The sequence below is a fragment of the Canis aureus genome, chromosome 25, assembly GCF_053574225.1.
Source record: "Canis aureus isolate CA01 chromosome 25, VMU_Caureus_v.1.0, whole genome shotgun sequence".
Taxonomy (NCBI): Eukaryota; Metazoa; Chordata; class Mammalia; order Carnivora; family Canidae; genus Canis; species Canis aureus.
This window is the reverse complement of record NC_135635.1, coordinates 1,284,448-1,294,218: the sequence shown is the minus strand read 5'-3', so window position 1 is coordinate 1,294,218 and position 9,771 is coordinate 1,284,448. Positions and strand designations below refer to the sequence as shown.

At 58.5% G+C, this 9,771-nt stretch overlaps 1 protein-coding gene across 1 annotated transcript; it reads left to right on the top strand.

Moving 5' to 3' along the window:
* The first annotated feature begins 512 nt into the window (after positions 1-512).
* Positions 513-2,520, top strand: HOXC11 (homeobox C11). Its single transcript, XM_077871823.1, has 2 exons — positions 513-1,204; positions 2,280-2,520. Exons 1-2 carry the CDS (start codon positions 520-522, stop codon positions 2,510-2,512), a joined length of 918 nt encoding a protein of 305 aa, XP_077727949.1. The 5' UTR covers positions 513-519; the 3' UTR covers positions 2,513-2,520.
* Positions 2,521-9,771: the final 7,251 nt, after the last annotated feature.

Below are 9,771 nucleotides of genomic sequence, written 5' to 3'. Positions count from 1 at the left end.
TTGGGTTCATCTCCCGGAGGAGGCAAGACCCCCCCACCTGCAGACGTGGGCAAGACCCACCTCCTACTCCTAATCCTGGGGTGAGGGTGGGGGGAGAAGAGGAAGAGCAGCAGCTAGGGGGAAAAAAAATACAATTACCCCCTCCCAGCCACCGCCCCCGCCCATCCCACCGCCCACCCCACCCCAACCCTCTCTCTCTCTCTCCTCCTTTGCTCGCTCTGTGGAATGGAGAGGAGGGGAGTGACGAGAGAAAAACGAATACAAATCTGCAATTGATTTTCATAATGTTTCTGCGGTGTTTGCAAACCAATCGCCTGAACGTCCCCATCTTACCTAAGAGAGAACCCCTCCTACGTCTGCGAAGTGCTCCGAACTGATATATGACAATATCTACTTTGGATCACGTGCTCGGGGAGAGAGACTAAGACGGATAACGCGTCATCTCGCCTTCCCAAATTTTTCCCCCCTCGCCAGATCGGGTCCAAAACCTCCATCTGGAGCCGGCAGGAGAGGAGAACGATGTTTAACTCGGTCAACCTGGGCAACTTCTGCTCGCCGTCGCGCAAGGAGAGGGGCGCTGATTTCGGCGAGCGAGGGAGCTGCGCCTCCAACCTCTATCTGCCCAGTTGCACTTACTACGTGCCCGAGTTCTCCACGGTCTCCTCCTTCCTGCCCCAGGCCCCCTCTCGCCAGCTCTCCTACCCCTACTCCGCCCAGGTGCCCCCGGTCCGCGAGGTCTCCTACGGCCTGGAGCCCTCCGGCAAGTGGCACCCCCGGAACAGCTACTCCTCCTGCTATGCGGCGGCCGACGAGCTCATGCACCGCGAGTGCCTGCCTCCTTCCACGGTCACCGAGATCCTCATGAAAAACGAAGGCTCCTACGGCGGCCACCACCACCCCAGCGCCCCGCACGCGGCCCCCGCCGGCTTCTACTCCTCGGTCAGCAAGAACAGCGTCCTGCCCCAAGCCTTCGACCGCTTCTTCGACAACGCCTACTGCGGCGGCGGCGACGCGCCCGCCGAGCCCCCCTGCCCCGGCAAGGGCGAGGCCAAGGGGGAGCCCGAGGCGACCCCGGCCTCGGGACTGGCGCCCCGGGCGGACGCGGGGGCCGAGGCCGAGGCCGAGGAGGAGAGCACGAACCCCAGCTCGTCCGGTTCAGCCCACTCGGCGGCGGCCAAGGAGCCGGCCAAGGGAGCCGCCCCCAGTAGGTAGCGGCGGCCGGGCGGGCGCGGGGAGGGGGGAGGCGCGGGGAGCGGGGAGCGCGGAGCGCGGAGCGGGGCGGCCTCGTGTTTTGGGTCAGTCCGGTTTTATGTGGAGTTTTATAAGCATTCAAAGGATTTTATTATAACCTACAAAGCCCTCTCTCCCAACGACTCGACTTTTTACGATGGAGAAGGGGTGGGGAGGGAGGGAAAAGGGCGCTTTGGAAAAGCCGGGTGAATGAGCCCCCCCCCTTCCCCGCTATCTCTCCCTCGGTCTGTGAAATTTTTTAAAAGCGCCACCATCGCGAGCGATATTAACTTTGATCGTGAACTTAGAGGAGCGTTGAAGGAAGGATGGGGAGCCGGGCTGCCGGGGGTGGGGTGGGACGGAGGGGAGGGGTGGAGGGGGAGGAAGGGGAGGGCGAGGGAGAGACGGGGAGAAACTCGGAGAGGGGGAGTGGTGGTGGGGGGAGAAGCAATGGAGCAGAACCTGAGACCGGGGCGGCTGGGCTGCTCTGAAAAGCTGCTTTTTTTTGCAACGGGCCGAGGGTGCGTTCCGGGGCCCGCGCGGAGCCCCCCGGGGCGACGGGGAGGGGGGCGCTGGGGAGAGGCGGCTGCGGCCCGGCCCGGGGCTCAGCCTCCCCGCGCCCCGCGGCCTCGCGGCGCCGGCCCAGCCCGGGAGCGTGGAAGGCGCGGCCCGCCGGGCTCCGGGGCCCCGCGCGCGGCTCTCGGGAGGCCTCGGTGCCTGCGCGCTCGGCCCGCGCGCCCCTCTCCACGGCGCCCCGCAAAGCCGGGGCGGGGGCTCCCAGCGCCCCCGGGAGGCCGCGCAGCGCCGGGCCGAGCCCCAAGGCGCACCTGGCCGGCGCCCCCCCGCGCCCCGGGGCCCGGGGAGGGGCGGCGACCCCGCGGGCCCGGCCGGCGGGGGGTCCGGGGCCTGCGCCAGCCCCGGGCCCGGGCGCCGTCTGCAGGCAGGCCCGGCGGGAGGGCGGCCGCGGCGGGCTGGGAGCGGGGCGGCCCGGGTCTCACGTGTCTCTCTCCCCTCTCCTCGCATCGCCCCCTCCCCTCCCTCCCCTCCAGACGCCCCCCGCACCCGCAAGAAGCGCTGCCCCTATTCGAAATTCCAGATCCGGGAACTGGAGCGAGAGTTTTTCTTCAACGTGTATATCAACAAAGAGAAGCGGCTGCAGCTGTCCCGGATGCTGAACCTGACGGACCGACAAGTGAAAATTTGGTTTCAGAACAGAAGGATGAAAGAAAAAAAACTGAGCAGAGACCGGCTGCAGTATTTCTCGGGAAATCCTCTGCTGTAACCGCAGACCGGGCCCTTCTGGGGGCGGGGGCCGGGTGGGGTGGGGGGGAAGAAAGGGGAGAAATTATTTTATTTTATTTTTATTTTTTATTTTCTAACTCGCCTTCTTTCCGCGGGTGGAAAACTGGACTGTGGCCAGGGCTGGCCCCCACTGCCGGCGCCCGCGCTTCTCTCTGGAACCTCCTTCACCTTCCATCCGACTCGCTGTGGGACAGGGACGGGCCTGGAAAGAGGGTGAAGGGAAGTGTCTAACCCACGGCGAGTGGACGTGGTTGGCGCCGAGGCCAAGACTCTTTATTTAAAAAGAAAACACACCTCGCGACACTGTCTTGCTGCTCGGGTTGGGCGGGGGCGAGGGTAGTGGGCGCCTGAGCGAGCAATCCTGGGACCGAAAGCCTTCCCTTGCCCAGTGAGAAGATCTCTGCTAAGACACGGTGTCTGCCAGGGGGGACTTCCTGGGCTCCCCACCCCTGCCCCACCTACCCCCCGCTGCTGGGGGGCAGCTAAATGTGATCCTGCCTTGCTGTGAAATTTCTGTACCTTCGACCTGGTGTTAGGTGTGCAAAGTCCGTGTCCTACCTCCGTCTGCGCCCAGGCCCCGCCTGAGCCTAGTTGTTCTCCTTGTGAACGTGTAGAGCCCTCCTTTGAAATTTCTTAACTGGTGCATTAAGGTTTCCTAACCTATTTCCAAGCCGTGCCCCACTCCATGGATTTATAGCTATAGTCTATGCAGTTGTTACCTCCCTTCTTCTTTTTTTTTTTTTTAAAAAAAAAAAAAACGATTAGGGTGGAGGAGGCAGGAGGGAGGTGGGATTGGACGCCTCCCTCATGCTGGGGCCTGAATTTTTGTAAATAAATTTCACAAGCGTTTCTTTCTACCCAGAGGGGATGGGTTGGGGGTTGGGGGGGGGAGACTCGCCTGGAATGAGAGTCAAATCACCCATCTCTCTCCATGAGCGTGAGTGCGCGTGTACGTGTGCAATCCCCACCTTGCTCCCGTCCCAGAGGGATTGCTGTGAATTTTTTTTTTTTGGTGGCAAATAAAGATATTTCATTCTGTTCAATATTATGATTTTATTTGACCCTTTTATTAGCCCTTCTCCTCTTAAAATCCTCAGTGCTCCCAAGGCGGAGGAGAAGGATGGTGGGTAGGGCCCAGCTGGTGAGGGCAGGCTGTGAAGGTGAGGTAGGCCCAAGCTGGTGGGCCTGTACCCTCTCTGCTGGCAGGGGCAGGAGCCGTAGCTTCCTGCTGCTCTCTGGCCCAGGACATTCCACGGCTACTCTTAAAGCTCCCCTTTCTCACGTGCAGCTTGCGCAGCGTCCAAACGCCCAGCAACGCTTTCCGTTTAAGTACACGTTTGTTGTGGAGTTAATTGTAACCATCATCGAATTTAAATTTATAGGAAGTTTCTTGGCTCCACCGCCCTCTCGCCAGATGTCTCCGTCTGTTGCAGTAAATGTGCAGGGTTGAGGGTAGGGCTTTCAGTTTTTTTTTCTCTCTATGAGAAGACTGTATTGGAATTTTTATATACACTTTTGAAGGAGGGAGGGGAGAGGAGAGGAGACCAGCCCCTTGCCTTTCCTCACCAAGGCTGGCCCCTGAGGGTGGGAAGGTGGGGCTGGGCCCCTTCCCCTCAAGCACAAATGGCCAGGCTCCTCCAGACACAACAAGATGCTAGATTGGGGCCACCCTGATGTTTATACGCTGGGTCTCCCAGAGTAGAACCCCCCAGAGATTTGTTTTGTGAGGGGTTGGCATGAGGTGGGGCACCGGATAAGGGGGTGACCCATGGGGACATTCACCGTACCTACCTATATTTGCAGCATGGTGCTTTTTGCTTTTGTTTTTTGTTTTTGTTTTTGTTTTCTGTATAAAGATAACCATAGTCCTTTCAAGCGATTTCAGCGAGGGCACTCTGGCAGTCTCTGTTCCAAATTCATTCGTTATTTAGGGGCAAAGATTTGGAACCAATTCTCTCATCCTTTCCCTCTCTTTGGAACTGTTCTTATGCAATTCAAAGAAAATGTTTTTGTCAATATGGTTCTGGGGACGGATGGACAAACACCCCATCATGGACAATCGCATCCGGGCTCCGTCGTTGTTTTTGATGACAGGGATCCGGGCAGCTTAGGCATCTGGAGCTGTAATTTATTTGTAGGTGGGAGTCTTGAGGCAATATCTGAAAGCTAGGGTGTATATGCAGCCCCACGGCTCCCTGAGGGGCCCCCCACAGGTATGGAGGCTGCTGTACCTACGTGCCGTGCCCGGGAGGTGGATCTTCCATGCACGCTCTCCGTAGAGCAAACCTGACCACATGCACATTGAGGGCTCACGTCCTCTGTGGTGTGTAGCCGCTGGCAGTGTTGCTGAGTGTCAGCAATGATGAGGCTGAGGGTGCTCTGCGTGTGCGTGTGCGTGTGCCTGTGCACGCGCAAGACCTGTCCCGGTCCGAGGCTATTTATCCCCGAGTCCTAGCAGGGAATGTTGGCACGCTGGCCGTGTTTCCTAGAAGACGGAGATAACTCTATAGAGCAAACCTGTCTATAGAGCAAAATATTAATGTCCAAATGGATTCTGATTTAGGAGAAAAATATTTAAAACCTACAGCTACCACTCGCCCTGCCATACGCGGCTCAGAAAAGATCCGGGGCCCAGAAGGAATTTCGGGAGGGAGGCCGGGGCGTAGGGAGAGAACAACAAAGGCTTCTGTGACCCGGCCCGGGAACCTGCCAGGCCTTGGCGACCCTCTAAAAAGAGAAAAAGGGGTGTCTGTCCCCCAAACAAACCCGTCTTCTGGCCCCTGGGATGTCCAGCCCCCCTCGGGCTCGGGGCTCTGGGGCTCAGCCTCCCGGGTAATCCCCTCCAGCCGAGGCGCTGCCCGGGAACAAAAGATCCTCCGTCTAGACGCCGCCATAAAGCACCCCCCGCGCCTCTAAACCCAGTTTCATTTCGCCCTTAACGACCCAGTCTGGCCTGTGTTAGAAAATGCTTCCGCTCTAAATAGTAAACAAACCCACCGTGGATGGTCTTGGCTCCCCCAGCACACCCCAGACCCCCACGCCATTACCCTCTTGCCCCGCATTTTCCCCTCTTCTCTTCCAGCTTTTCTCAGCTCCCGGCTCCCCAGCCCCCTCCCCCCCCCAGTAAATAAACCCGAGGCCGAGTTCAAAGTTTCTCGGAGCTAAGGAGGAATGTTGGTTGTAAAAATCCAAGTTTATAGCGCACGTGGGAGTTTACAAGGGTATTAAGTGGTGTGGGCTGAGAGAGAGCACTCCGGGCCCTCCCCCTCTCACCATGGGCTTTAGGGGTACAGGGAACCTTGGGGACTTGAAAGGAGAAATGGGTTGGGGCCAGCCTTGTGTCTGGGGTTTCTTTGTCCCTCCGACCCCGGCCGCCGAGGAATGGGGCTGCAGGGGCCCCTCGGAAGCCGGCTAGGCCGGCGCCGAGAGCAGGCCGGGGCCCGCGGTCCCAGAGGGAGGACGGGCGCTGAGCGGCGGCGAGCTGCAAAGTTACAGACCAGGTGTCTGACCGGGGAGCAGACCTGGGGAAGCCTAGAGCCCGGTCAGTCGGAGGGAGAAGGGCTCCGGGGGCGATTTCTCGAGTGGGCTGAAGGCAGAGGGGCATTTTCTCACCAGAGCCAAGAAGAACTTTGAACTTCAAGGAAGTCAAGGGCGCCACCCCTTCCCTCTCCCCGCCCCTCTCGGGAATCTGTTGGGCCATTCGTTTCTGGGCCACTATTCCCTCAAGGGGGCAGTCCCTGGGGTTTCCTGGTGCCCCGGGGCTGGATGACACTGTTTGCTGAACCCTCCCTGCTCAGAGCCCGCCAGAGCCCCGTGCACGCGACTACACTCTTTATTATTCATATAAACCTTTGGAAAAGGCAACGCCCGGGAAGTTTTTATAACTTTGTTTGGCATAAAACTTTTACAAGATTCCTCCTCCCTTTTCAAAAAACCTCAAGTTTTGGTCTTGCCGTGGAATGAAGTCTCGGGATCTTTAGGAGGTTGCGGGGAGAGAGGTTCTGGGGCCCCAGTGGGGGGAGGAGGAGGTGTGTGAAGCTGCCTCTCTCCGCCCAAGGCGAAACCAGGCTGGAGGCTGGAGTCAGTCTTTTCCTGAGGCCCACCTTGGACCGAGCTTTGGGGGGTTACCAGCTCATGGGGGCTACAGGCCTGCCAGACAGTCCCGACTTCTCTGCTCTTGAGGCACACCCTTACAGACCCCCCAAAGTTGGGCAATGTCAGCAGGACCAGACCTTCCCCATCACTCCCTCTTGTTCTCCTGCAGGCATCTGTCTCTCCCTCTCTCTCTCTCTCTCTCTCTCTCTCTCTGTCCACACACTGCCCCAAACACTCCCTTAACCCACTACACAAAGTAGAGACCCATACCCTTGACTCAGACCGCCAGTTTGGGAGAGTCCACACACACAGCCTTGCGTCCCTATTTCTGGCCAAGTCCACAATGGGGTTGAAGAAAGACAGAATTCAAAACGCCAAGAAATTCCTGCCCAGAGGTTCCAGAGGTTGCAAGACCGAAGGAGGAGGGCCGGCGGGCTGCAGTCCGGGAGCTCAGAGAACAAAGGTGCCAGTGTGGGGCCGTGGCTTTGGGTTGCTTAGCCCACGGGTGACCCCTCGGATCCCGACGCCCACCTGGGCCTGACAGCCCGCTCCTTCATCCCTCCTGACTCCAGCCTTGGGGATGCCAGCTGGGCTCAGACTGAGGCCATTTCAACGTGCAGCTCTGGAGGTCAGGACAACCGTAGAGCGACTTCTCCAAAGCCAGGCCTGGTGGACGCGGCTCCTCGGAGGCAATGGAACCGAAGGTACCTGAGCCCTGGGGCCGGCGCTCCAGGGAGCCGTCAGAAGAAACGGGAAGGTCCCGGCCGGCTCCTCCTTCCCTCTAATGGCGACTGCTGAGGCCTGGCCGCCGCCGCCGCCCGCGGCCCTACACTTCGCCTTGTGGGGAGCCGAGTTGTTAAGGCTGAAGGCAGGGGAAGGTCAACTCCAAGCCCGAGCAGTGAGGCTGGGGAGAGATGCCCCCCAGCCTGGTGCTTTCCCCTCCCCGAGCCCTGCAAGACAGGGAGGAACAAGAAAGCCTGGGGCTGGGGGAGACTGAAAGTCAAGGCGGAAGGAAAGCTTTGAGGAGGAGAGAAAAGAGCAAAGAATAACTTGTGTAAGAAGGAAAAAGAGAAGAAGGAAACGAAGGAAACCAATGAATGAAGAAAAAGATCAGGGGATAGAAAATGAAGGAAAAAACGAATTGCAGGAGAAAAGAAGAGAAGAAAAAAGAGAAAGAGAAACAAAGCGAAAGAAGGATGAAGAAAAAGAAAGGAAGGAAGGAAGAGAGAGAGAGAGAGAAAGAAGGAGAGAAAAAAGGGGGAAAAGATGCAAAATGGATCTTCGAGAAGGAATTTAGCCGGTAAGGGAGGAGCGGGTTTCTCGGAGCAAGCCGGCCCAGCCACAGCCCTGACTCCCCACTGGAAACCCAATCCACTGGGGCCACTTGGGAGCAAATCCCTAAAGTGAGGGGCAAGGCTACCCACCCCCCCAAGACATCTTCCCATCTGTCTCCTTGTCTCAAAGCTTCTTTCGGAAGAAGTGTTTGCTGCTGTCTGGTTTCGATTCAGGAGGCAAAGTTAAATAACTGGCCGGTCTCCGGCAGGCAGGGCAAGAATGCAGTTGTGCTGGCTCAGGTTCTCAGGCTTCAGGATGCGGGGATTGCGGGGGGAACGCTGTTTTGTTAGGTAAAGGTGAATATTTGTGGCGGGGTGCACGCAATTAAGCACAAGTTAGACAAGTGTACATAAACGGTAAATTCCACAGCATCCGTGTGCAAAAGTGTGCAGCGTCCAGATGCGAGAGGGACTCTGACGGCCCGGCTGCCAGGGTGGCTGCGCGACCCGGAGTAGACCAGAGGGCCCTCCCAGCGTCCTGGGTCTCCCAGGTCTCCCTGGTACCTGTTTGAAAATCTCTCTCTGGGGCTTCTGGGCATTAGCAGTTTGCCTGGTGCTGCCCTGCTCCCAACTCAGCCCTGGCGGAGCCCGCTGTTAGCAAAGGAGAAAAGCGAATTTCTCCCCCAAGTTTTGGGATGAGAATGATTTCCCTGGGCCCCCAAAACAAGAGGAAAAAAGCCTGCAATTTTCCCCACTGGTGTGATTTTGGTTTCCATTTCACTTGAAGAGATTTGAGTACACCAACTTGATTATTATTTTATTTTATTGTTTTACCCCAAGGAGAGAGTCGCTCTTCCTTTGCTCACTTCACCCTTGGAAGGTCCCGGATGATGTCCTTCACCTTTTGGGGGAAAAGCTCCTAATTTTCCTTGGAAAAATCGGGGTGTTTCCGCAGGCATTTTGAGGGCCAGAGCCAGGAAGACAGGCGGCGGTTCCTTTCTGTGCGACGAGCACTACATGTTTTCTTCTTCTGTTTTCACATGGGGACCCCTAGTGCCCCAGCCCTCGGCCTGCCCTCTGGAACCACGGATCTTCCTGGAACATGCAAGGAGCCAGCGAGGGGCATCCTCCTCCGCTCCCTGGCTCACGGAGCCACTGGCAGCAGGAGGCCCAGGCCCGGTCCCTGCTGCCCTTCCAGGTTCTGGATGCTGAGAAAAAGTGCAGAGTGCCAGGGCTCTCGGGAGGGTGGGTGCGATTGGTCGAGGTGTAGGCACAGCCTGAGCTCCGCCGCTCTGGTCTGCCGCCCCTGGATTCTCACAGCCCCAAGTTGAGGCAAGAAGGGGGAGCCCCGGGGTCAGGCATGGGCACAGGTCTCTCGGCGCTCCAAGAAAGTTGGGGAAACGGGTTAGCTGGGTGAGCAGAGCCACACAGACCTCTCTTGACCCCATCCAGCGCCCCCAGGGGACAGGCCTGAGGGTCTGGGCTCTGTGGGGCAGGACCGGTGGGTGCCTGGCCGTGGCAGCCCGAGTGCCTTTGAACGCCAGGCCCGGACAATAGGACGGAAGCGGCCTTTGCTCGTGGCCTCGGGAAAGACCGAGCCCAAGGGGGCAGGGCTGGGACCCACGTCCGACTGTACCTTCCTGGACCCGCTCAAACGCTTCCCTCGCCCCGTCCTCATCCTCTCGTCTTCCTTTCCCTCCCCCCCTCTGGCCCAGAATCCCAAAGTCTGCAAAACCCCAACAAGTGAGGCAAGTCTGCGTCGGCCCGCCCCGCTCGGGGTCTCGTTTAACAGCTCGGGGGTTGCGTTTATCCTGCGTAATTAGAGGCAAACATTTGTCCCACCGGGGGTCCCACTTAGGCTGATGAATTT